This window comes from Epinephelus moara, chromosome 18 (assembly GCF_006386435.1).
Source record: "Epinephelus moara isolate mb chromosome 18, YSFRI_EMoa_1.0, whole genome shotgun sequence".
NCBI lineage: Eukaryota > Metazoa > Chordata > Actinopteri > Perciformes > Serranidae > Epinephelus > Epinephelus moara.
This window is the reverse complement of record NC_065523.1, coordinates 21,094,492-21,122,456: the sequence shown is the minus strand read 5'-3', so window position 1 is coordinate 21,122,456 and position 27,965 is coordinate 21,094,492. Positions and strand designations below refer to the sequence as shown.

General features: G+C 41.8%; 2 protein-coding genes across 5 annotated transcripts in view; both read left to right on the top strand.

The window, feature by feature from the left end:
- brd4 (bromodomain containing 4) overlaps positions 1 to 13,746 on the top strand; it is a 43,711-nt gene extending 29,965 nt beyond the window's left edge. For 2 of the 4 annotated variants that reach the window (XM_050068816.1, XM_050068813.1), the window contains exons 8-19: positions 1,531 to 1,761; positions 1,854 to 2,083; positions 3,928 to 4,259; positions 4,413 to 4,508; positions 4,590 to 4,976; positions 6,139 to 6,987; positions 7,082 to 7,179; positions 7,272 to 7,422; positions 7,539 to 7,669; positions 7,805 to 8,010; positions 9,090 to 9,354; positions 11,117 to 13,746. In XM_050068816.1, the coding sequence (XP_049924773.1) occupies positions 1,531 to 1,761; positions 1,854 to 2,083; positions 3,928 to 4,259; positions 4,413 to 4,508; positions 4,590 to 4,976; positions 6,139 to 6,987; positions 7,082 to 7,179; positions 7,272 to 7,422; positions 7,539 to 7,669; positions 7,805 to 8,010; positions 9,090 to 9,354; positions 11,117 to 11,185 (3,045 nt within the window). In that variant the 3' untranslated portion in view covers positions 11,186 to 13,746. The remainder of the gene's footprint in view (positions 1 to 1,530; positions 1,762 to 1,853; positions 2,084 to 3,927; positions 4,260 to 4,412; positions 4,509 to 4,589; positions 4,977 to 6,138; positions 6,988 to 7,081; positions 7,180 to 7,271; positions 7,423 to 7,538; positions 7,670 to 7,804; positions 8,011 to 9,089; positions 9,355 to 11,116) is intronic. The other 2 variants (XM_050068814.1, XM_050068815.1) reach the window with 2 other exon arrangements.
- Positions 13,747 to 18,512: 4,766 nt separating this feature from the next.
- On the top strand, positions 18,513 to 27,891 carry lpar2a (lysophosphatidic acid receptor 2a). The gene is made up of 4 exons (XM_050068873.1): positions 18,513 to 18,737; positions 21,904 to 22,656; positions 23,588 to 23,850; positions 25,794 to 27,891. Exons 2-4 carry the CDS (start codon positions 21,906 to 21,908, stop codon positions 25,878 to 25,880), a joined length of 1,101 nt encoding a protein of 366 aa, XP_049924830.1. The 5' UTR covers positions 18,513 to 18,737; positions 21,904 to 21,905; the 3' UTR covers positions 25,881 to 27,891.
- Positions 27,892 to 27,965: the final 74 nt, after the last annotated feature.

The following is a 27,965-nucleotide window of genomic DNA, read 5'->3' as shown; positions in this document are numbered from 1 at the left end:
ACTAGGCAGAGCTGATCAAATATAAATCAAGATTCTGTTACCGCACTGCTTCTTTTTGACCTCAGATGTTTTCAGAAACATATTTTAGTGCACTGTTTAGCTGCAAAATGAGAACATTAGTAGTAGACAACCATGTAGTACGTACAGCACAGATTTGAATAATATAATAGTGCAATTAAGACTACTGGATGAAATAAATACATCAACTTTATCATAACAGGTAAGGCTAAGAAAATGAAAGCTTCTTAAGGTTGCACTAGCCCAATAAAAAAACCTGTAGTATACATAATGCAAATAAAATACAGTAGTGCAAATTAAACTGTCGCAAATAAAAACTGAAGTGTAGGTAGGAACGTGTGCAACAGGTCAATAGTCACAATAGCAGCCCTGCTCTGCCAGGGAGACACCGCAGGGCCAGAAAATGAAGAGAGTGGCATAACGAAAAGAATATTACAAGAAAAATTTTATGAGGAAGGTGACAGGCAGGGGATCCCAACCAGAATATACAGATAGTTTCAGCAAATATGACAAAAGTATATTTTTTATATAAGTTACTAACTACAGCTTTAAGTGAAAGAAAAATGAGTAAGAAAGCATGTCACTGTTTTAGTTTACATTTGCAAGAAAGATCTATTTTGCTTGTATGTAACATTTGCATAAATGTTTAGGAAAGGAAGTGAAATATTGGTCACAGTAGAACACTTAGTTTTGCCAGGAATGCTTCCCTAGCACTCACTCAATGTACTAACCCAATTTACTCATCACTGACGTCCACAAACAATCCCAGCGATGATGCCATGTCTTCTGCGAGCTCAGAACACTCTGTCGCCCCCTCACTCCTGTTGTTGCTTTACAGAAGCATCATTTAACCCGTCATGCTGTACTGTCCTGCTTGCTTCTTCTTCAACATGTTAACCATCTCCAACAACAACAAACTAACGAGCATCACACATACTGCTTCCAAAATCATCTGCCTTCCCACACCTAGTCTATCAAACATGAATCTCAGAGCCATCACACACTTCAGATTACTCCCATATGGTCGGAGATACAGGACTCTTAAAAGGAGAAGAGCTCGATTCAGGAGGATTTGTGTTCCTCCTGCTGTAGCAGCTCTGAACAATCTGCCTCGCTGACGCTGTTGAGAACTGGGATTATTGGATGAATGTGCTCATGAAGATTTTGTGGACTGACTTTTTCTGTCTGCTACCATGTGTACATGTTGCCATCTGTATGTTGCTATATATTGCTTTGTGTTTATAAGTCTGGCTGTGAATATAAAGATCTCTGGGACAAATACTTCTTAATCTTAAATCTAAATTCACTCACAAACTGAACAAACAGCTTCATGTTTTTGACTATAAATCTGGAAGTGAAACAACATTTAACACTTGACCAGAGATTTGTTGTATTTTAACACATTTTATCACATCCGACTAATTTCTGTTTTAATGTTGTAGTCTTTTGAGTCTGTTCCTACAAACGTCACATACATTTTGCTCAGCTTGTTTGTTTCTTTTCATTTTATAGGATGTCTTTGAGATGCGCTTTGCCAAGATGCCAGATGAACCTGAGAGCAAGCCTCTGGTACCTGCCCCAGCTCCTACACTTCACCATCCTGCCCCCGTCAAGCCCCAGCCTCCTTTGGCCCACGTTGCCTCGTCTTCAGACAGCTCCAGTGACTCGTCCTCTGAGTCTGAGTCTTCCACAGATGACTCTGAAGAGGAGAGAGCGCAGAGGTTGGCAGAGCTCCAGGAGCAGGTCAGTGACCAGAGTAGTATCAAGGTAGTGGCAAATTAGTTGTCAAGCCTTTATTACTCTTTGTTGAGAACCCGTCTCCTCTCTTGACACAGTTGAAGGCTGTCCATGAGCAGCTGGCTGCCTTGTCCCAACCACAAGCCAGCAAACCAAAGAGAAAAGAGAAGGAAAAGAAGGAGAAGAAGAAAGAAAAGCATAAGAAGAAAGGAGGCGTGTCTGGCCTTGTAGATGAGATCCAGGATGCTACACCTGTTCCGCAGCTCTCCAAGAAGACCAAGAACAGTAACAATAACAACAAAGAGGTTGTTCCCAAGAAGAAACCCAGGTGGGTTTTAAACTTACTTCACCTCAGGCAGTCTGTAAGAGCAAGTCTTTGATATTAGATGTTTCCTTAACCATCATCTTGGCTTTACACAATTCTATATTACCCTTACTGACGTTTAAATCCCCCCTTTTGTTATGCTTTTATGTTTTCACTGTGTAATTGTGACCATGGTTGAGAGTAATTCTGAAGTCATGTCCGGTCATCTGAAGACATGTATTACATATGGGTTTTTTTTGTTAAGAGTTATTATCCTTAAAATATTTATTAGTGTATTTCAAAAAGATGATCAGTTGGTGTCTTTGAGCTGACACTGTTTTTTGTTGAGAGATTGTTTTCAATTCTGAAATTGTGGCAACATTGAAGATGTAATGGATGCGTACTGCTGGCGGAGTGGATGTCCCGTGGATTGTATCTTTTTACTGGCTACACCTGCAGCACATGTACAGTATAGGGTTTTGTGGGTCAAAACAAGACTCGGAGCTTTTGTTTTGGGGTTGTGTGTGGGATTGTTAGCCAGTATAGCGCTGTGAAACTTCAGCTTTGTTACCAACTTCTGTAATATGGACACGTTATCACCTACAGACCACAGTAGACTATCTGAAGGATAAAGCTACTAAGCACCCACCAGCTGGTACTGGCAAAATAAATGCTTAAGGGTGAGCCAGGCCCCAAAGCTGAAGCCCTGTTGGATACAAAGCATCAGAGAAACGTTGCTTTTTTTTCACGTCAATTTGAGTGACTTGTGTGAATTGTCTAGTTTCAGAGATTTTGGGTGGGGGTTGGGGGAAAGATAACTGCATTGTGTATGCACATGCGTTTATATGAGCATGCACGAAATGAATCTCGCATTTACCAACAGTAGCAACCTCTTTGGGGACCAGTCTAGACAATATATGAGCATTTCTCATAGGTGGACATAATTTTAAAACAAGAAAAAGATGATCTATTCTTTCAGTCAAGGTTTAGTTATAACTATGGACTGATGCAGAATGGAAAGCAGTAAATATTGATTACATATGAAATTAGAAATGTTGATTAGCTGGTACACTAGGCAATATGGATGCACATTTCTGTGTTTAGCCAGGCTTTAGTATAAATAGTGTTTATACCTCATTCTGTTCTGTAAAGGTCTGCTTATCCTCAGACCAACAGATGGAGCAAACTGTTTTTAAGTAGGGAGGGTTGTAGTGGGAGCACTGGAGTGTCAGGTGTGACTGTGTGGCAGTGACAAATGGTTTGCTCATGGGTCAGGTAGGAGGGCACCTCAGCAGAATTTTGCATAGGGCCCCAGAGAGGTCAGGACTGACTCTGATTCTTTACATGGTGATATGATAATACGCTGTTGCATTTATTTATTTATTTATTTTTTGACTTCGGGTAGCTCTCTCTTTATTCATCATACATGTGCTCAAATCCGTGGCTATACAGTATATCTACCTCACTTACCAAAGGTAATTATAAAAAAGAAATATTGTTCTAAAAAAAAAGAAAAACTGTGAATAAAAAACAACAACAACGTGTTGGTGTTATTAGACAGTAATTTCCTCTGTATCAGTAGTTTAATTAAAAAAACAAATAGACACTTTAAAACCCACTTTATGTGTAAAAAGCTGCTCCACTAACAGTCCACATCTGCTACGTCTTCAGTGTAGCCACGTTATACCAGTGTAGCATGTTCTATGATTGGCAGGTTATCTGCATTATGTCTTCTTCACCTGCACTTGTTAAAATTCATCCATGTTTAGTTGTAAAATACTTGGAGCTGTGTCCCTGAAGTTACGATTTAAATTAAGACTAGTCAGTATTACATGTTGACAAATTACACTTTTGTGTTTTGCCTCTAGTAAAAAGGAAGCGATGAAAAGCAATCATCCTTCCAACGTGCTGCCGGTTCCCAACCTGGAAGATGATCTGGGGGCTGCTGGGTCATCAGCGACAGGGGAAAAGTGCAAGCCTATGACGTATGAGGAGAAGAGGCAGCTGAGCTTGGACATCAACAAGCTTCCCGGTGACAAGCTCGGCCGTGTAGTGCATATCATCCAGTCCAGAGAGCCCTCACTCAAAAACTCGAACCCTGACGAGATCGAGATTGACTTTGAGACACTAAAGCCTTCGACTCTGCGCGAGCTGGAGAGATATGTGTCTTCCTGCCTCCGAAAGAAGAAGAAGGTTCCAGGTAAGGAAGCCAGCAAGGAGAAATGGTCACTCTCTGTGTTAACACCTGAGTGTGTGATTCTCTAATTTATTTAGAATGTGAAATTACTATGAGCGGTTTCACATTTGATGCTTTGTTTTGGCAATGCATGAGCACAAAGTTGCTGTTTTGCAGTTGAGAAGCCTGTGGAGTCCATGGCTACCTCCAAAAAGACTGGATCCTCTTCAGAGAGCAGTGGCTCCAGTTCAGACAGTGAAGCTGAGGGGACAGGTGACTCACTGACTATTCTAATGCCCACAATAAAAAATGCAATATTACTTTAAGCGACTAACCTTTATTTCAATTTTTCAGGAATAATAAAGCATCAGAAAAAGAAGGGCCAGTCTGTGAAGGAGGGGAAGAAGACACATCCTCATGTACACGCTCAGAGTGGCCCCACTCAGACTGGGCTTCATTCCCAAATTGCAGGCCTTCAGTCCAGCAGTCAGATGAAGCAGCAGCATCAGCCCTCTCCTGCAGGCTTCATCGCCCCCCCTGTAGCTGCTCTGGAGTCTTCACAGTTACTGGAGACTAGCTTCGAGTCCCTGCCGCCTTTCGGCCAGCCCCTCATGCACCTGTCCCACCACACAGGCAACTCCTCCTCACCTGCACCTCCACACCTCAACGCTCATTCTGCTGGGCCAGTGTCCCCTGAGACCCACCCCTTCCTCAACCAGCATCCCGTCCTCCCATCTCCAGGTAAGGCTGTATCCAGGCCACTGCACCTCTGACGGGTCTAATATTAATGGGTACTTGGATTTTCATTGTTTCACTGTTTCTGCAGGTGTAACTGCAATCCCTCGAAAAATTATAACCAGTCCCCGTGCTTTTTCAAATGGGCACACACTATGTCTCCATAAATGGCAGAAAAAATATTCAACAGAACACTGAATAGTTAAATGATCAACCCATGTTAACTGAAACATACACGTGACAAAATGTCTGTCGACACTGATTTTTCTCCAACAAACACATTTTTTTTAAAAACTTAACATAGGAAACCGATGAGAACCCACCATAACTTAAAGATTTGATTAATCAGACCTCATGCTATTCTCTCAGAAGAACACAAAGAACCACCTCATTACTAGAATAAACTCTGAGACTCACCATAGAGCCATGTTTGTCTTGTTTGTTTTTAGGGCACAGGGGATCTTTATGGGGAGATAGCAGGTGAACAGTTTATGCCACATACATCATCTGAAAGCAGGGTGCCTAAGATTAATTTGAGATGCAGCTCAGCACTGTCAGTCAAATTTTTCTCGTCATTGTGTTAAAAATTGTGTTTTTGTTAGGTGCCTATTCAAACTTATAGAGTTTAGAGTGCACAAGGGCCTAGAACAGTATGACTGAAGCATATAATGGCCATTCCCACGCTCAATTATGTCTCATTGATCATTGTAGCAGTTTTTAGGTTGATACCAAGATGACATCAGTAATGTCATCTGAAAATGTCATCTTGGCCAGCGGTCCAACAGTTCTCCAATTTGATCAACACAGCCGCTCCTTTTTCTTGTATTAGATTTTTACTCACCATTTTTTGTGCTTCAGAAAATAGATAAACAAGCACTGATGCCACAGTAGGATCTATAAATCACCACTGGCTTGTACTTGTCAGATTGTGTGTCACAGTGGGGAGCATTTACAAAAAATGCTGTTTTCATCAGTTCCCACAAAATAACTGTAAAATGCATTTACACATTTTACAAATTGAACTGGTATTTTCATTTTTTCTCAGTTAACATGTGAATGATCACAATCACAAAAAACATCACCTGGAGGAAGATGATTTTGGAACAATAAATTTGTGTTAATTATACATTTTGTTTCTTCTTCTTTTCCTGGAACTGTGCAACCTCAGCCTTGCACATTTCCATGCCTCAGCAGCCTTCTCGACCCAGTCACAAGGCAGCGCCTCTTCATCCCAAACCCCCTCAGCAGCAACCAGCACCTCCTCAGCAGCAGCCAACTCTGCAACAGCAGCAGCAGCAACAGCAGCAGCAACAACAACAGCAGCAGCAGCAGCAGCAGCAGCAGCTCCAGCCCCAGGCAGCAGCAGCACCACCACCACCACAGCACCAGCTCCCCTCTCAGATCCTCCACCCTCCTCAGCCCCTGCACCAGCGGCCTATGTCACCTCCAACGCTCACACCCCAGGGCTTGCTGTCTTCCCAGCCTCCCCAGATGCTGCTGGAGGATGATGAAGAGCCAGGGTCTACAACTCCTCTGAACCAAGTACAGTTATACCTGCAGCAGTTCCAACAAGCCCGTCAGCCCCAGCAGTCCATGCAGTCGCTCCAGGCGCAGGCTCGTCAGCAGCAGCAGCAGCAGCAGCAGCAGCAGCAACAACAACAACCAGGACAGATCTCCCTACTGCAGTCTGTACAGACACAATCTCAACTCTCCTCCCAGACCACGCTGCCTCCTCCCCAGCTTCCTATTCAGTCCCAGGCTCAGCCAGCCCCGTCGCATCAGGCCCCGCCCCAACAGATGCCTCTACACCAGGCCCGCCACATGCAGCATGCTCAGCCGCAGCAACAGCAGTCACAACCGCAACAAATGAACTACCAGCAGGGTACTGGCCTAGCTGGTCAGCCCCAGGTATCACAACACAAGGTATCCATGCCCACCAACAAAGCACAGCAGATCATCCAGCAGCAGCAAGAGCAGCCCTCCCCTCGCCTCACCAAGGCCGACCCTTACAACGCAGGTGGGAAGATGACACAAAAATGTTTTTTTGTAGCTGGCTGTAGAAGTAAAAATTGTGCTGGCTGAAGTTTTAAGCTCTGTTCCTTCGTTGGCAGGTCACATGAGGGACAACCCATCCCCTCTCATGATGCATTCCCCACAACTTCCCCAGTATCCACCTGTATCTCACCAGTCTCCACCTCATAACAAAAAGGTGAGAAGCTTGTTTTTACGGTTTACTGCAGGGCTAACATTATGTCTCCATATGCCTGTGTCTGACTTTGACTCCATTTTTTTATCACGCAGCAGAGAGCCCCTGGGAGCCATGGTGGAGTAAAGGAGGAGAAACTGCCTCCATCACCAGTGATGAGAGGAGAGCCATTTAATCCTGCAATGAGACCAGACCATCACAAACATCCTGACAACAAGCCTTCTCAACCAGGCCACAGCCAACAGAGTGAGTAGCAACACGTTTTCTTTTTCCTCTGGCTTACTGTGGACAAAATGCATAAGAAGAAGGAGCCATAAAAGATACTGAGACACTGTGTGTGTATGCGTACTTGTGTTGAGCAGATGTGAAGTCTATGGACGGCTTGCGACCTGTCATCCGCTCCTCCGAGTCCAGTGGACCACCCTCCTCTTTGCAAGACAAGGAGAAGTTCAAACAGGAGTCCAAGGCGCCCATTGCCCCCAAAAAGGTACAGGTGAGTGGTTTTTAAAATTATCTCACACACCTCTCTCAGTTCCTAATGTGTGAACTTCATTGCGTTGCATCTCGCAAGATTTTTTGTAATGATTGATGATGAATTTTCTTCCTGTCTCTGTGTGTCTTCACTCAGGATGTGAAACTGAAGAATATGGGCTCATGGGCCAGCCTGGCACAAAAGTCTACGTCTACACCCTTATCTGCAGTGAAGTCATCGAGCGACAGTTTCGAGCAGTTCCGTCGTGCCGCCCGGGAGAAAGAGGAGAGGGAGAAAGCCCTGAAGGCCCAAGCCGAGCAAGCGGAAAAAGACAGACTGCGCAGAGAGCAGGACAAACTACGGTAAGGTTGCCCAGAAGAGCACAAAATAAAGGTGCCACATATTTACCTCATGAGGGAAATATAGTGTTTTGAGGAGAAACACCTGTCCTTAATTTGTTGTATGTTTTCAATCTCAGTAATACCTGTAAGACAAAAATGCACTGTGAATGTACTTGTGTGGGCTGATAAAGAAAACACGGGAAACAGTGTACTATGAGGTGAAGTGTTACGCCCTCTAGTGGCTGTATTGTAGGGCCCAGGGTTCCAGCACAGTGTGGAAAAGTATGAAGTTTGATTTTAGTCATTTCCATGTCTGAATAAGTATGGAACAAAGAAATGACAGTATGGAAAGATAACTGTGTTTCCAGGCTATGACCCCTATTAATTTTTCTGAACTATAAGATTCAGAATTAAATAAAATATTCTCACCAATTACATGCATTGCTTGGTGGGGCATGATGTTAGTCCTGAACTATTGGCATCAGAGAGTACATATGGACATCTACTCTTGCTCAAGCCATTACATATTTTCAGTGCGGTTTTAATCATGCTTTTAATACCCTGCCTCAACTGAAACTGACAAGGCCGAGCTAATGTTGTTTAATAGCTCTTTTAATAGGCCACAGATGGTAAAGATCTTGTAATCATTAAACTCTTTAATAATAAGCATGATGTACAGTACCTGTTGGAGGGCTGTGGAGCAGCATGTAGAGGAAAAAATAGACCAGGCTCGTAAAAATAGAGATAAGCAATGGGCACGGGCGCGGGGGCTCCTGTGGTCAGTGTAGTAGCTTCAGGTGATTATAATGGACAGACTCTACTGTGGGAAGTAGACGTGCTGAGCCATGTGCGTAATGTGTGATTTAACAGTTTAGAAACCAGCTTGCTGAGTCCTTTAGCTAAAATATCTCTGTGCAGATCTTTATCCATGTTGTTATTCTCTCTAAGTGATCTTGTTTTTCTGGCCTTGTTGTTTTATGTTTAGGTCAGCCATTTTCCCCCATGATACATCAAAGATGAAACCAGCTGTGAACCCTCTGCAGCAATGTCACACGTATTTGACTCACCTAATGTGAATTATTGTCCTGAATGTTTTCCAGAGGTCGAGATGAAGAGGACATCATGGAGCCAAGCAGAAGGGTGCACGAGGAGCCACGCAGACGTCTGGAGCAGCAACACATTCAAGCTCCTTCGCAACAGCAACAACAACAGCAGCAGCAGCAGCAACAGCAGGAGCCACAGCCAGCTGCCATCCAGCAGCCTCCACAACCCCCCACTCCGCCTCAGCCCACCGCACAGAACCCACTCGACCAACAGAGGGAGCTAGCACGCCGCCGAGAACAGGAGAGGAGGAGGCGAGAAGCGGTGAGATAATTGTTTAACACTCTTTAATTGGAGTTAAATATGATGCTAAAGGCCTTTACACACCAGGGGTGTGACGTATCAAAGACACAAACAGGCGAAATATGAATATTTAACATCACAACTTTTCATACCACCAGCGATGCGGAATTGCGATAGTTGTTACACTTGTTCAGTGAAAGGTTTTGATGCAGATTGACTTGCCACAGTGGATCTGATCTGCACCAGAGTCCTGCACTGGCCCATTTTTGAAAACCTGCACCCACACACAGGCTACAGTCACTCACATTACGCTAGAGTCTCCGGTCTTGAATTACAAATCCAGCAGAGGTAAAGTCTCTTTAACTGGCTGCGCTCAATGCCAGGATGGCAAAAACATTCCGCACAATCGCTCCCAGGGTAGGAAATATTTTAGCTTGCTCCTTCTAACACCATAAAACCTCAAAAGGATCCTCCATGGGTGTCTTGAACTCGTTGTAGGCTGCCACCTCATCCTCAGACTGCAAAATTTCATCTCTGAAGTCCTCCACAATGGTGAGGAATTTGACGATGAGGTCAAAGTTGTGTCATTGAATTTCAAAATAAAAGGAATTGCAGCTACATAATAGTGATTTAGATGTCAAAATATGACACACATACTGCGCATCTTTTTCGTTTGTTTTATTCTGAAAAATGAAAAAAAAAGAAAAATTCTTACCTGCTGCCTGCCCACGTGCAGTTTATTTTTACCCATGCCAGTACCTTTGAAATGATCTGATTATATACATATTTTTACCTGTTGGACAGGTTTTTGCAGGTTACTTACGTGTGTACACAACCTGGTGAAGGACTGTGGTCTGTGTTGTTTTATAATTCTCTCAAGTACAGGTGCAACATGACTGGTTGATGCCTTTATTCATAGTGCAAAAGCTCAGAAAAATCAACATCGTCGTTTTGAAAAAAATATTATGCTGTGTCACTTTTTTGCAGCATAATATTCTGTGTGATAGTACTCTTGACAAAAACAACAGTCCACACAGACATGAGTATTTTTGTATGAAGTTAACCCCTACCACACACACTGCTATGAAAAATCTCTGTCAAAATGAAAATGCAAAAACACAATTGAAGCGCTGTCAAGAGCATGCCAGACCAGCAGGAGGCAATGTAACAGTTATAAGGTGATAAGAAGAAGAAGAAGAAGTAGTAGATGTTGGCCAATCGGCAGCCTGAAAAAAAAAAGCTATTACCGAAAGGCTCCCTGCCTGGAGTAACTGTACATTTATGTGTAAACATGTGAAAAGTCCTGTTTGCAAGGTTAGAACCAGCACTATTTTGGCCATGTCCGACATTGCATGAAATGCTGCCTTATTTGTGATGCGTCACAAACATAACATAACATATGTTATAAGCCTAAAACTTAATTCTCCCCCTGTACATGTAGACTCTGACAACTGAGTTTCTGTATATCTTCACCCTGGACAGAGTTAAAACGCAGATTGTGTGGACTGACGGCCAAAACTCTTAGAAAAAGCTGTTACGTGTATGTATGGAATAATGAATGAAAAGTCTCTGGTGTGTAAACGTCTTTATTATAACATGTAATGCAGAAGATAGTGTGAATTGTCACAGATGTGCACCATAGATGAGGAGCTTAACTTAAACACAAACAGAAGCAATAACTGTTCATAATTGTACTTATATTTGTAGCTTTTCCAGAAGTTGTAGATGCACTCAGGAGTAATGAACGTAAAAGAAATGCTGACTTGTTCTTTTCTCTCTCCAGATGGCGGCAACTATTGACATGAATTTCCAAAGTGACTTAATGGCTATCTTTGAGGAGAACCTGTTTTGAGGAGAGGAGCAACGGAAACGTAACTGCAAAAAAAAAACCTAAAAAGAAAAAAAAAAGAAGAAAGAAAAAACTTTGATAATGTAAACTTCCTCTAAAGAGAGATTTGGCGAACATGCACCACAGAGGGACACGGACTGTTATGTAGATGTGACGGGCCCTCGGAGTACAAACGCTGGACGGGCGCTCACATGTCGCTGTGCCCCTGTGGACTGAACACACACACACACACAACACAACGGGGGGACAGTCTCATTGTTCTGGATGTCATTTCCTGGGAATCGCCTGCCAGATATCTCGTAACGGGAAGCAGAGGACCCCTGTCGGCACAGTTGCCTTTGTCACTTGCTTCTTAACAATGTTTGTGGGCGCAACGATAAATCGCAAGAGTAAGGACATCCCAATAACTATGAAAATGCTCTGATAATGTACTGACAGACTGCGCAGAGGTGTTTTTGAAACTGCCAGATGTCTGAGGTGGTGAAGAAGACTGGTCTTTTATGTTCTGTTTTGTTTTGATTGTTGTAAGTGAACAAATGACATGGATCGGGGGTGGGCAGGGCGGGCGGGGGGGCAACTTCCACACTGTAAATCATGTATATTTCTCAGCAGAGAAGGTACAGTTTGCCTTACACCTCTTTTCCTAAACAGACCATTATGTTCTGTGGCCTGCACACATGGACAAACCAATAACATTTACAACCAGGAGTAGGAGCAGACCTTTTTTCATCATCTAGTATCTACTGTAAAGAAGTATTTTCTTATACTATGATAACTGTTTATTTTGGATCTTTCTTTTTTCTTTTTCCTCTTTAGGTCTTTGAATCGCACCATCACACTCCACCACCTATGTCTATGCCAAACAAACCCATTATCTTTTATGCTAAATTACTTGTCCTAAAACATGGTAGGTAGCTAGTGTCAAAAAACAACCCTGAATATATGCATTAACATAGATCCAGCAAGTATTTATCAAAAACAGAATCAAGTTTCCATCCTGCCTTGTATTTTTTTTTTTTTTTTTTAGTTAAAGCTACAACAGGAACTTGTTAGCTGAAGAGAAGGGGGGAAAGCTTTAGTTGGAATATTTCACTACAAGTTTCGCACCATTTATTGTATTACACTTCGAGACATAACGTTGGATATCATCAGCCTGTTTGCAACAGTCACACTAATGGATCAGTTAAAAAAAACGAGAAGATAAGGAGCCCCTCACTGCTCCCTCCGTGTGCGCTCTGATCTTACCTCGAGGTTTTGATCAAATGTCAACAGGCAGAGCGCTCGAGGCAGGACGGGAACAATCGGGGGAATAAGACAAACACTTTCTGTAGCTGTTAACTTGAATCAGGTTTAGTTTTAAAAAAAGAAAGAAAGGAAAATAGCTGAAGGGACTGGAAGGAGTCGCATCACACCGTCTTCTAATTCACTGAGGGCACACTGTCAAGAGTACAAAATAAAAAGACAAAAGTTAAGAAGCAGAAAACTCTGAAAAAACAGTTTTGATTTTTATGCTTTGTTCTTGTTCGATAAATAGTGGATGTGAGTTATAATTCTGTTCTCGGAGACATTGTTTGGACCGGGGACGGGCCGAAATCTGAATGCATCTCGTCCTCTTCACTCGTCTCTTATGGTGTTTTTTCTCCAGTGCCTGTATTGTATTGCAATTCTCGTTGGCTTATATTACACTTCGAGGGGGTGGGGGGGTTTAGAAAAGGGGGCAGGTCAGGACTGGGTGGTGTAATATTTGAACGGGGAGGGAGATTTTTGAAAGAGTTTGTGTAAAAAAAATAAAAAAGTAATTTAAAAAAAAAGAAACAAAAAAAAAAGGAAAAGACAGCGTTTTATATTTTACCCGTTGTCAATATTCGGGTTTTAAATTTAGTTTTAGCTGGACTTCTATGAGTGTACACATCTGACAACAACTTTCTCATTTTGTTCAATCAGCGGATTTTAGGTAGATATGTTTCAGCGTTGCCACACTAGCGTTTGGTCTGTGAGTGTGACTGTGTAAATTTGGAGGGCTGCGTGACTGTGTGTTTTGTTTTTGTTGATTTTTTTTATTTTTTTTATATATATTAAAGTGTGTGGTGCAGGAGGCATGTTCCCCGATGTAGATAAGCATTCTATTGATGAGGAGCGTAAACAGATGAACAGTACTTCAGGAGAACTTGTTCCTGTGCTTAAAGTCACCTTTCTAATTCACTATGAAGTCCACCATATATGAATATAGAATTTTTATTATTAGACTGGTTTTTGAAAAGGGTTAAACAACAACAAAAAAAACTTCATTCCTTTTAGCCTCTTTTTCCTTTTCACGATAACTGTTGGACATAATGTGCCATGAGTTCTACAGAGAATGTGCTGACCCGCAGCTCAGCCCAGAGTTTGCTTTATTCAGGTATTTTATTTTGTGTTACATTTGTTCTGTTTTGGGGGTTTTGTTTCAAACATTTTCCTCGATTTATTGTTTGGTATGTGAGTGGTCTATCGAGGTCTCTGATTCAGTCTGTTATGATCATTGAATAAACTCATCTCTTTTATAGAAAATAAAAAAATAAACGAAATTCTGTCTCTTTTTTTATTTGAAATGCCTCTTGGAAGTAATGTACTCGCTCATTTCTAAGTGGGATTTGTAGTTGTGTAGCCTACGCCGTTTCTACTTATGCAGTGGTGTGCCTGTGCCACTGCAGTTACACCTCCAAAACACTAGTCGGTGGCCGAGTTTCTGTGAAGAGCTGTAACATTTACTTGATTCAAAACACACAAACACACATTAAACATGGCTTAATAGAGACAACTTCAAACACAAGTACATAAATCAGCTTCACTATAACTCGCAGCATTCACAGACAAACACTTGTCTTTATCTGGACACATTTTCGCCACAAATACAACATGCTAATGTTTTTAGCACAAACCTATGGCATTTTACATTGTATAAATTAGCCTAGCAGCTAGCAGACTTTTCCTCTTCTGATATAAAACCAGGGACAACAGCAACATTTAACAAAGGTAACGTCACACAATTTGGCTCCATTACAACTCACAAGGTTCACTGACAAAACAACTGTCTTATACTAAAAACGTTTTCCAAACAAATATAAGATGCTAATGTTTTTAGCACAAGCCTATGGCATTTTACATTGTATAAATTAGCCTAGCGACAAGTGGAGATTTGCTCTGCTCATATGAAGCCAGGATAAATCCCGAAGTATAAATCCCTAAAGGATAAATCACACACAAGACTTAAAATCGTATTTACGTGGAGGCTTTATTGTCTTCATAATTTATTGTTTCTTATCTGTGAAATTAAAGTAAATATAAGCTTTGTTTCCACTGAGGGAAATGGTTTCAGCTCACTAAAACAGGCGTACTCCATGTCAACACAGAGCCTACGCCGTAGCTATGGTGTCGAGTCAACGCAGAAGTATGAATTCCGCATTAGCCGACTCTAAAAGAGGGAGCTTTTTTTTGTCATTGTCAGGCCAGTTTAAGATATACAGGCACTGAGAGAAGTCACAGCATCTGCACTTCATTTCAGAAACAGTGCTGCCACCTGCAGACAAAGAGCCACTTGTTGCTTTTTGTGCCTTTACACCTGTGTGACGGCCTCCTGCTTCACCAGGGCCTGCTGTGTGTGTGTTTTTCCCTGTCTGTCTGTTGTTGTGTCTTGCAGGTCCTGGTGGGCGGAGCTGAGTAAGTGCAACTGGGAGCACCTGTCCAGTCTCCCAGGGGCAGCTCATTTTAGCCTGGCTGTTCAATCAGTTTGCTTCCTTCCCCTCACCTGGCACCATGTTCTTGTTAAATTGGCTTCAGCCTTGTTTTTTAATTTGTGGTCTACACCATACAACAGCTTGCATACATCAATCACTCATTAATCTACCGCCACACTGAGACACTAGCAAAAGTAAATGTGAGTACAGATTATGATCATTTCCTTTGCTTCATAGTCACTATTAATATTAGTTTTATCAAAAATAGTTAATAGTGGACCCATTTTTCATTTCGGACAAATCTTAGACCCAGAGGAGGACAGTGTGTCAGAGTCTCTTGCTCGAACAGTTACAAAACAATCCATTGTTGCTTACAAGACTGTCCATACATTTGAAATGAACCAATGAGCCAATATGTGGAAAAAGAGCTGCTATTTTCAGACATATTTTCATTTTATTAAAAAACATCCATCTATCCATCATTCATTTTCATCTGCTTATCTGGGACCAGGTCACAGGGGCAGCACTCCAAAAAACAAAACAAACAAAACATTAAATTTATCAAATCATGCAGTAATTTTGCAGCCCCCTGAAGACACTCTAAAGGTCACGGACTCCTTGTTGAGTAAAAAATTATATGAACTGATTAGAATTTAGTGGTCAAAGGTCAGTGTGAACTCACAAACCCATTTGTGGCCATAACTCAATAATTAATACACTAATTATAGCATAATTTGACCAAATGTCGAACAGGATAAAATGATAACGTGATGACATTTTGTATCCAAGAGGTCAAAGGTCAACTTGACTTTGACAACATAATATTCTGCAAAAACATTTTTTCCAGCTGTTATTCAACCACTATAACTCGGGAGCAGAAGCGACTGTATAGATCCTCTGTGTTGTTGGCTGGAAGATGTGTGTGAAGTATACACATGTAGACATCGCTGGTATTAGCAGTGCACGATAATATTTGCACGTCATTGATATCGGCCGATATTGGCTTTAAAATTATCTATTAGAATCGGCCAACGTTCTTTTTGTTATTTTGCATAATGATGGGTCATCACGATAAGAGTATATATGTGTAATATGATGTTAATTCCACTACAGATGAGACTTGATGATCACTAAAATTAAGTGGGGAAAAGTGGGTATATCAATATCTGTATCGATTTAATGAATAGTAACATACCGGCATGTCAGATATTGGCAACAAGTCCATTATGGTGCAGCCCTACTTGATACGTCACAATTTTTATTTATTTATTTATATATTTTTTGGTCTCCAAATCTCATCTATTCCCACCCTCCACCTCTCATCCTTTTTACATTGTGTGACAGAGAGCAGAGAACCTTTGCCCAGTTCCCAATATTCAGATGAAAATATGCTTCAGTTACATTTTGTAGGTTTACAGTGTAAAATATAAACACACACAAGAAAGAACATTGTTAAAAATCTAGCGCTGCTTTTTTTTTTTTTTTTTTTTTTTTTTTTTTTTCCTGTAGATGTTGCACATCACCATGTCTACATTAACACCAACACAGGTTGGACTGGTACTACAACTTCTAGTACTGTGGGTGTTGACTGGTCTAATTTTGAGTGCTTTGCCTCCATGACACTGAGTGCCTGCTCAGTGGATTGTTTTATTTTGAAGGTATTAGTATGGCTGGTATGTATATGTGTGGTTAGTAAGTGTTAGTATGGTATTATGTATGTTGGCCTCTCAATACATCCATGGTGTAGGTATGGATTGTGTGTAATCCATTTTTACTGTCAGTGGTTGTAATGCAATGTAGTTCCTCACTGTGACCACAAGAGGTCAGAGGACACTCATGACTCTGAACACAACCAGCTCAACCTGCTCAACCCATCGGACAATATACCAACGCTGATACTTCCAGCAAATAATTTTTATGCAATAGAACTCTCTATTAATCCAGTTATTACCAATATTGATGTTTCAGTTGTTATTACTAATAATCACAGTAATAGTACATCTAGATAGCCATTAAGCAAAGCGTTTATTGTAGTGTTGCAGTTCCCCACTGTGACCACTGGAGGGCAGTGAACACTAATTTGACACCTGAAATAATAACAGCACATATACACACACAAATACAAATAAAGAATAATAAGTGGCAATGTTAAAAGAAAATGACATCAAATTAAAAAGGAAAAAATAGAAAAAACAGGGGTACATCCATACAGAGAGAAAGATATATTCAGTCAAAAGATTTTTTGGGGGAAAATAGTATAATTTTCCTCAGGCTTATTACTTTTTTTGTTTTTTAATAAACTGAGTTATCTGAGAAAAGCCTTCAGTTATACGAGTAAAGGTAAAATTAGAGAATTAATTAAAGAAAATTAATTAGTTATTATCTAGATTATCATAACAATCATTTTACACCGGCCTCACGACAGAAACAAAAGCATATGAAGAATTCTGGTAAAAACTTTTAAAATAAAAGTAACAGTAATAGACAGTAATAAATAAATGTTTGGTATTTCAGAAAATAGCCCATAGTTGTGGTTATGAATATCCTTACTGTTAATTTTTATTCATTCATTCATTTATTAATATATATATTTTTTAAATAAGAATAGACAATTTGTTTTACTTTTTTTTTTTTAAGCCCAGGATCTAATAATCTGTCATTATCTTCATTCATGCATTAAAGCCCAAAAGGATATTGTTATTAAAAATGCAAGGCTATATATATTTTTGGATACATAATACACCATCATTTATTAGTGGATTATATTTTGTATTATCAATCTGAGTCTTAAACGTAAATAAAGCTGACAAATAAATGTAATGTAGTAAAAAGTAGAGTAGTTCCCTCTGAGTTGAAGAGGAGTAAAAGTATAAAGCATAAAATGAAAATATTCAACTAAAGGAAATTCATAATCAATCTAAAAATATATATATATATTTTTTTTTTGTTTAAAGATATTTTTGGGGCTTTTTAGCCTTTAATGTATAGGACAGACAAGTGTGAAGGGGGGAGAGAGAGGGGGAGTGACATGCAGCAAGGGGCCACGGGCTGGAGTCGAGCCCAGGCCGCTGCGGCAACAGCCTTTTACATGGGGCGCCTGCTCTACCACTAAGCCACCGGCGCCCCTAAAAAATAATTTTAATGGTAAATAGGATACCAGAGTGCATAAACATGCATCAAAATAAAGCTTGTTCGTTAAAAAAAAAAAAAAAAAAAAATTTTTTAGGCTCCCCCTGGACCCCCCACAGAGGTCCGGACTGAGCCCCCAATGTTCCCAAATCATAGAAACGCCCCTGGCCTCAGTCAGAGGTCATATGTTTTTTATGCTGTGTTGCCTTCAGGTGCTCCTCCTAAATGACTATTCCTGTTCACGTTTCTTGCGAAAGCCTTTTTATGTATTTAACGTTATTGTCACTGTGTTGGTATGTCATTTGCGTAGGCTACTTCACGTGTAGCTCCGACAATTGGGGACTCACACAGAACTAACTGTAAAGAGTTAATAAAAACACATCCGGTTTGAGTTGAAACTAGTTGAGCAATATCTCAAATTTCAGTAAGATTATGAGGATGGTTCCACAAAGCGACATTTCTTCTTTAAAGCCACAGAAAGGGAACAACCGACAGTGTCTCTGGTTTTTCCGACACTCCCGGCTGCAGCTGGAGGCAGCACGGCTACCTGTCTTTCGGGTCCAGCTGATCTGAGTGAGATGATTCACAGAGGCGTCGACCTGTGTGGACAAACAGAGCCGCTCACAGACCGTGTGTGTGTTTCATCTAATGGAGGCGACCAGCTCCAGTTTCATGTGGGACGTGTCTGGATGGAGGAGACTCTAAAAGCGGCGGTAGGTCTCAAATAATTTAACACTTCTTCTGTAGAAAGTCTGAAAATGTGCTCGACGCGTGAGTTTCGTTCAGAGATGAGAGATAACCAGTATCAGCAGCACGTTAAACTGCATGCAGGAACACGTCACACCAGTTTAAAGTGTTTTATATATTACGCGTGTGTTATGTCTCTTATTTTTAAAATGTTTTTGCGCTAGAATGAAGAGTAAAGCTGTCTTGAATTGTTTTGTTTATTTGCCAAATAATCCTCTGCCATGTGGTGTCAGCTGCTCAGATCTTAGAGTGTGCGGCTTTGGCCTGTCTTACAATACAAACTGGGCATGTTTGAGGTTGTGGGCTGGTCGTTGGACAAAACCAGCACTTGAAAGGGTGTCACTTTTTGTTTGGGGCCAGGGCTGGCCCTAGGCACTTATGGGTGCCCCAAGCAGAATGTGGTTGAGCACACACACACACACACACACACACACACACACACACAAAAAGCTGCATTTCCACCAAACACTTTAGGTACAGTATCTTTGGAACCAAAAGTGACCCTTCAGACATGGTACCTAGACCCTAGTATTTCCACTGCAAACAGTAGGCCTACTGTTACATGTGGGCAGGTTGTTGTCACTCACTGCTCCGTCCAGCTCTCACTGTATTTCCTCATTATCGGTGACACAGATGGAAGTCTGCACCTTGTTTATCGTCCACAGAACAAGGCTGCAAGTCGACATTTTCTTCACAAAATAGAACAGGCTGCAGTGAGAGTCTCGCTCCACGGGATATTTAAACATAGCAGGTTGTGCATTTAGTCCTTCTGAGGCAAGCTCAGGGGTTTAGTGTTGTCGGAGCCCACAGGAACAATGCTCTGCAACACTTTCTTTTTCTCTGAGTGAGGATTGAGATATATACTGTTCACATAACCTGCTTGAAGATCCACTCATTACTAAAAGACTATGTCATATAAAAAGTAAAGTAATGGTCGAAGCTGTCACATTAAACTTGAAGGTGTGCTGATGGATTCACGTTGTCAACTCATGCGTTGAGTAACATTACAAGTGAATGTTACTCAACGCATGAGTAACACTTGTAATGTTACTCATGTGTTGAGTAACATTACGAGTGAATGTTGCCGGCAGTCGGCCCAGTGAATTAAGGTTACTTTTTCACTCTGCAGCTGCTGTGAAAGGCAGCACAACATCCTTTCACTTTATAGTTGCAGTCTATAAATAAAACTCCTCGGTATGAGCAGTGGTTACACGAGCCTCAAAACCAGCCACAACTCAGCCCTGAGCAGAGCGACCGTCCGCTACTGACCAATCAACAGACTGCAGTGTTCACAGCTTCACCTTTTAGTACCAGATCTGTGTGCTAGGTACCCCAACAGAGGGGGGACCAAAAAATGGGGACGGTTAGGAACGGTTCACTTGGTACCATCCACAACTTTTCACAGTGGAAACGGAAAAAAAATGTACCAAATTGTACTGAACCATACCTAATACTCTAATCCAGAGTGATCTGACCAGACTACGTTCTCATATACAGTGCAGGGAAGTTCTTATCTCAGTTTTACATTTCCAACAGTTTCACTCTGTGGAGTCGTAACAGAGTATGATATTATGTTGTATGAGTTTCCCCCTCGCTTCTTTCACATACTAACCACATCCTGACACTAATATGACCATCTGTTACCATCACTGTCTTCCCCGAAGTCTCTTTGCTGACTCAGTTAAACACTGAGAGTTGTAATGTACAAATAATCACGTGAAGGAGACAGTGAGACCTGTTAGCAGCAACACTATGTTTAAACAGTCTGCAGTAAATACGTATGATTTTTGTTTGTTTTTACGACAGTCCCAGGAGTGCTTGCTTTGCCGGGAAACTGTTTTGTTTTGTCACACAGCATGAAATGTTAAATTTGTATTTAAATGTTATCTCATGTTCATTAAAAAACCTTCTAAACCTTAGTAACTCTAAATATTTCTGTAGATAGGGCCAGCTCTGTCCCTGGAGAATTGTGATGAGCATTTTTAACACTATTTCCTAACATTTTATAGAGACAGTTCACAAAGAGTTAATGCGCCGGCTTTATCAAATCATCGCTGGCAATGAGGCAGTCTTAACAACAACACATCTCTGTTTCTGTGCGTGTGGCCTGAAGTCATGTTCCCTCTCTCTGCTGCTGATGAGTATCTCTACAGACACACTGAAACCACTTTGTTGAATGTTACGTTGACTAAAGCCACAGTTCAGTATAATAATCTATTCTTAAAACAGCAAAAATAGGATCTTTAGACTGTCTTGTGTTTCCATTTTCAGTGTATTATAACATTTGTAGCATCAGGCTGGCTCAGACCAGGGTCTGACAGCAACACAGATGTGCTCCATTGACTCTCATTTTCAGGCTGGTTTTGTGGATTTGGAGCTAAATGTTGTGCCTGGGGCACGTCGTGTATTAATGATACTTGTTACCTGGAGAGGTTGGAAAAAGATATACATTTCTTCCCTGTTCCAAAACCAAAATCATACCCTGCAAAGTGTAGGGTTAGCTAGCTAGCTAGTGAAGATATAGCCTACTGAATGTATACACATGCTGCTTTTGCTTTTTATGATTATAACAGTGAAACAAAGACCGACCCTGCTGTACAGGAACCAGTGAAGGGAAGCAGGGAGTACAGGAACCAGTGAAGGGAAGCAGGGAAACTTTGCTGATATTCAACCAGCTCTGTGTCATCGCACAACATTGTTTGACTTCCCACCGTTGCCAAACTGTTCATCTGCACACACTGTGATGCCACACAGCTGGTTCAATATCGTCCAAGTCTCCCTTGTCCCTTGTCTCCCCATTGTCTTCTGTGGCGATCAGCAGTGATGTGGTGGTTCACTTTTACACTGTGATCTGTAGCCTATAGTTCGGCTTTAGCGTCTAACTATCTTTGTCTTTTTAACCTGTTGTTGCTGCTGAGTCAGTTTGACATCCTGGATATATCCTTCAAACACAGACTGTAGACCCCTCTGTCTGCTTCTCTCTGGAATCACTGTTTTATTTCTCCAAAAACATGATAATCTTCTTGTGGTGTCACCATGAATTAAAAGCCTTATATTGATGCACTATAACGTGTTGTTGCACCTCCTGTAGAAGCAGGTACATATACTCACATGTCAGTTTTGTGTCCCCAGCTATGGCCATGGAGAGCAGTGTGTGGAGTCCCTGCGACTACAGCCACAATGTCACCTTCTTCTACAACCTGGTGGGTAAGAAGATCAGCGAAACGTGGTCGCCGCGGGACTTTTTTGTGATCGGACTGGGCTTGACAGTATGTCTCATCGTAGTCTTGGCCAACCTGATGGTGATGGTGGCCATCTTCATGAACCACCGCTTCCACTTCCCCATCTACTATCTCCTGGGCAACATGGCTGCGGCGGACCTGTTTGCTGGTATTGCCTACGCCAACCTGATGTTGAACACGGGCCCCTGGACCAGAACACTCACCAAGGAGCAGTGGTACATCCGCGGGGCTTTGATTGACATCAGCCTGACAGCCTCTGTGGCCAACCTGCTGGCTGTTGCCGTGGAGCGCCACCAGAGTATCATCACCATGCAGCTGCACAGCAAGATGACCAAGCGGCGCGTGGTGCTGCTGATAGTCGGCATTTGGGCTGTAAGCACCATGATGGGCCTGGTGCCCTCCACGTTTTGGAACTGCGAGTGTGATCTGGCTGACTGCTCCACTGTCGCTCCTCTCTACAGCCGCCGCTTCCTCATATTCTGGGCAGTTCTCAACCTGTTCACTTTCCTTATCATGGTGGCCATGTACACACGGATCTTCGTCTACGTGAGATACCAGACCTGTTACGCTGCTCAGCACACGTCGGAGACGTGGCACAGGCAGACTGTTATCAATCTGATGAAAACCATCTCCATGGTTCTGGGTGAGAGCTTGTTTGTGTTCGACCATCAACTGCTGGATGTTAGTTTTGGGTCAGAAGTTTGTAAGGTTTGGGTTGTTTTTTTTTTTTTTAAGATATTTTTTTGGGGGGCTTTTTAGCCTTTAATGTATAGGACAGACAAGTGTGAAGGGGGAGAGAGAGAGGGAGTGACATGCAGAAAAGGGCCACAGGCTGGAGTTGAACCCGGGCCGCTGCGGCAGCAGCCTTGTACATGGGGTGCCTGCTCTACCACTAAGCCACCGGCACCCCGTAAGGTTTGGGTTTTAATTAACCACAAAATTAACAGAGGTAGCTCTGGCTCATTTTTAAAATGCACATCTACACTTTTTGTGCAAAATATTAGGGACTTATTTTTGTTTCACTTTGCTTTTCTTGCACATTTGCACAACTCACATTTTAGTTTTCTCACAACAAAAAAATGTATCTGCTATTTAGTTTCTCAGAAGATAAGGTGTAAAGGCTTCCAGCACACCATTTCATGTAAAAAGAAACTGTGTATTAAAGGTATCAGTAGTCTTCTAAATGTGCCTTAACTCAGAGCGGTTTGTAAGTATTGCTACATGCGGCCTCCCACTTCCTCCAGAAACCAGTTCTACAGCTGTTGCCTTGTTTGTTTGTCAGACCTCGTCTGATTACATGGGGTATATCATGTAAAAAAGCTGGTTAGGAATTTCCAGTGTAACAAAAGTGAAATTGAAATGGCATTTCTCCTTGTAATCTACCTCTGATTGTTCAGGTGACTCACCTCCTGCAGGCAAATATTTTCTAACCGGCAGTTAAACTTGATATTAAGCAATCAAGGTACAAATGTTGCCTAATGTAGCTGCACTTTGAGGCTAACAGCTGTCATATCACATGGCTGTGTTTGTAGAAGGTTTAAACTGATTGTTGTTAACAATGCACATCTCTGCAGGCGCCTTCGTAATCTGCTGGATGCCCGGCCTCGTGACCCTCTTACTGGACGGGCTGCTGGGTAAAGCCAGCCACGCCAACGCCTACGAGAAGTTCTGTTTGGTGATAGCAGAGTGCAACTCTCTGGTCAACCCCATCATCTATTCCCTGCGGGATGACGAGATGCGGAGGACGTTCAAGAAGATCCTGTGCTGCCTGTGTCGGAGAGGTGGCGACCAGCAGAGGGAGCTGTCACCTGTCGAGGTTGACTCGCCACTGCCAGAGGTACAGTCATAGTACAACCTGTTAACTTTACACCAGAGTTACTTAACTTGCTTTGCCTGGGGACCAATTTTGCAAAAACAAAAAAAAAAAAAAAACAGGACGCTGTGGGCCAGGTCTGTGGGCCTAGGATTTGAGGTCAGTCAAGGCTTAGTCTGAACCTCTGTTGGGTCAGGGTGATCCTCTCCTGGGACTTTATTTTAATGCTTTTAATGTCAATCCCAAAATGGCTGAGAGGCCACTCGGCACCCTATCACGGGCCAAATCTGGCCCACAGGCCTTGAGTACCGTTGCTTGTTTCCCTCCAAGCACTTTAAAACAGGTGTCACTTTATTTACATCCGTACCTGTGGCCTAGATGAACAAAAAAGGCCCCCCATTCTGATTATGAGTCATGCAGGTTTTCAATCACCACACCAGTGCACACGCTGATTTCCAATGTAACATATCAGATACTTTGTACCTGGCACGAAAAGGAACCAGCCAATTCCCCTTCTTGATTTCTTTGTTCCTTTTTTTGTTAATCTTTGAGTCATGACTGCTTTTTTTTCATATTTGCAGAAACTGTCACAGTATCAACACGGCACTAAAGGAGACATAATTTGTTAAAAAAAAAACATTCCTCTGCCTACTCTATTGCCTGGTAGTGCGTATAATGGCCTTACTGCATATTCATGAAAACAGCCAATGAAAGCTGAGGAGTCTCAAAGGCAGCTGTCAATCACTGCTCATGAATTTCAGAAAAAACAAGGCAGTGCTGCTCAAATATGCATTAAGATTGTTTTACTGCATTTCCCGTTTCTCACCTCAAATGTTTTCAGAAACATATTTTAGTGCACTGTTTGGTTGTAAAATGAGAAAGCCGATCCGGTCAGCTGTTTTCAACATGGCTGCCCAGTCACAAATTTTATTTACCAACTAACCAGCACATCAAAATACGCTTCTGAGAACATCTGAGGTGAGAAATAGCAAAGAGTTACTGCCTCAAGCGAGGGAGTTCAAGTATCTTAGGGTCTTATTCATGAGTGAGGGTAGGACAGAGCATGAGATAGATCAGCGGTTTGGTGCAGCTTCTACAGTGATGAGGGCGCTGCACTGGACCATCGTGGTAAAGAGAAGGCTGAGCCGGAAGGTCCATCTACCTCCCAACCCTCACCTATGGTCATGAGCTCTGGGTAGTGAAAGAAAGAATGAGATCGCGGACTAGCAGCTGAAATGAGTTTCCTCCGTGGGGTGGCTGGGCTCAGCCTTAGAGATAGGGTAAGGAGCTCGGACATCTGGAGGGAGCTCGGAGTAGAGCCGCTGCTCCTTCACGTCGACGGGGTCAGTTGAGGTGGTTCGGGCATCTGATCAGGATGTCTCCTGGGCGCCTCCCGTTAAAGGTGTCCCGGCACGTCCCACTGGTAGGAGGCCCCGGGGCAGACCCAGAACACGCTGGAGGGATTACATATCTCGTCTGGCCTGGGAACACCTTGGGGTCCCCCTGGAGGAGCTGGAAAGCATTGCTGGGGAGAGGGACGTCTGGGGTGCTTTGCCCAGATAAGCAGATGAAAATGGATGGATGGAAATAGGCAATGCAGGGACAGAATCTTGATTCAGATTTGATCAGTGCTTCCTAGTTTGACAGTTCGGCTGCAGTTCATGAGCAGCGATTGACATGATTGACAGCTGTGTTACAGACCCCTCGACTCCTCCTCCTTTTGTTTGTCACTGTTAATTCTAGCAAATGCTAGTAGAGACAGCAGGAAGAGGAGGAGGGACATGATTTTTTTCCACAGACTATCTTGTCCAGTATTTCTTTTAGCGACAGTTTCAGCAAATATGTCAGTTATTTTCATAAAAGTTACCAAAAGAAAATGGCATCATAATTGAATTGCCTGGATTTCCCTGAAATTCAAACCAGATTTTTCCTTAATGTCCTCCTAATAAATTATGTTTGGTCAACAGGAAACTCTTGGCTGTGTGGAGAAGTCAGAAGATCAGGCCGTCTGTACAAACAGTAAAGAAGACAGCTGGACGCTGCCGGTGGTATGATGGCTGTAGGCCTGCAATTTAAAAAGACTTTTACTGCCATCTAACCAGCACAGACTGTGTAAATTTATTTTGTATTTCTGCTGGACGTCAGTCAACTCCTGCCAATTGACCTCTCTTCTGTTTGCATTTCTGAATTGAATGAGAAAAAAAAAAAATATGTATAAAGTTGCATTTTTCGAAAAGGATTTTATCCATGTGGGACACGTTTTCATCTCTCATAGGACAGCGTATCCACCATCTCGACGAGGCTGACAGATTCACATATTAATCATCAGATGGTGCAATCTCTCCTTTTATTACATTTGACTATCACAAGAGCATTTGTGACAAATTATAAAATGAAACACTCCTAAAATCTGAAATCAAATACTGAAAAATCACACTAAATCATTTTTTATTAATTTTCTAATAAGAACACTACAATTTGTCATATTCTTCCTTTTTGTTTTACTCTTTCTAGAACAATTCTAAAGTTGAGGTATAAAAGGAGTTCATACAGACTCACAAGTCTGAAAACAGTGGGGGTTATATACAAGAGAAATGGAAAGACAGAGGTAGAGAGAGGGGTAAATACAAGGGAAAGAGGGGAGATACAAATATACTAAGAATAAAAACAAAGAAATCAAAAGGGTTTCAGGAGCCATTCGGTGCTGTGGAAGTCATTTAGTCACGAGATTTAAACATGATCAACGGTAACATAAAAAGTAGGTGTTCAAGGTTTGCAGATCTGTTGCAAAAATATCACTAAATGTTTACAGTGAATGATCAGGTGTGAAAGTTTTTGCGGTACACATTATTTTAGGAGGTGAGTTGACATTATTGGTGCATCTGCTTTAATGTGAAAGTCAGCCTCAAAAAAAAAAAAGAATTAACTTCCTGTTTCTGCTAAGTACTGTTTGCAAACTCAGAGTATGAGAGTAAAACATAAAAGCATTAAAAACCAGAGGCGCTCTCGAGTGCAAACCTCAGTCAAAGCCAAACAAAAGTGAAAAATAATTTGTGTATCAGTCCCGTGACTCAGATCGGCTCTTCTTTCACCCATGCTTTACACTTTCACCAAGTCTCATGAAACTCAGGCCAGTAGTTTCCCTGCTGACAAACTGAACCCTGGCGAAGGTAATTATTGATTTGAATAAACCTTAGGGTTAATGAGATTAACGTTCCACAAAACAGGCAACATCTGCACCTTCACATTAAGTTGAAAAAAGCTAGTAAATGTGAAGCTCCAAGAGCATGAATTAACAACGGTCCTTTAGACTGTTAAACAGTTTTACAACTCCTTTTTGCCACAGCACTGACAGAATAAATCTTCATCGGTCAATCGACTAGTTGTCAACTATTAAATCAATCGCCAACTATCATTCAGTTTGAGAACATTTTTGAGAAAAAAGTAAAAACTCCTTGATACCAGCTTGTTAAATGTGAATAATGTCTGGTTTCTTTCCTCCTCTGACAGCAAACTGAATCTATTTTGGTTGTGGACAAAACAAAACATTTGAGGGTGTTATCTTGGGCTTAGGGAAACACTGATTGACATTTTTTGACACAATTTCCTGACATTTTATAGACTAGCTAATCGAGAAAATAACAACGGTGAAAATAATCGTTAGTTGCAGCCCTAAAACTGAAAGTTCTGATTTCAAGGAATCAGAAAATGATTTAGAAATTAAAGGAAGCACAAATGAGTAAATATTTGTAGTGACAGGAAAAGGTTGGTTGATACAGCAAAGTGCACCAAACAATGTCCACTGGAGAACTTCAATTGATATTTCCACAGCACCAAACGTGACACCCTTAAACCCCACATTGCCACCCGGTTATGTAACAAAAGACCTAAATAATATTCAAAGTTGATACAGAGTTATCGTGAATCCTGTGACACAAAGGCCAAATAAAACTGGCATCTCAACCAAAACATCAAAGTTTATAAAAGAAAAAAAAAAATACTGAAACATTACACAAACTGTACAGTGACATCCATTACAACAGGTAGAAAAAGGGGGGGGGGGGGCATGATAATTTGGTGTGGCGATAACGTTATTTCATAAGATACAGTCGTATGAACTGCGATGAGTAACAAAACGA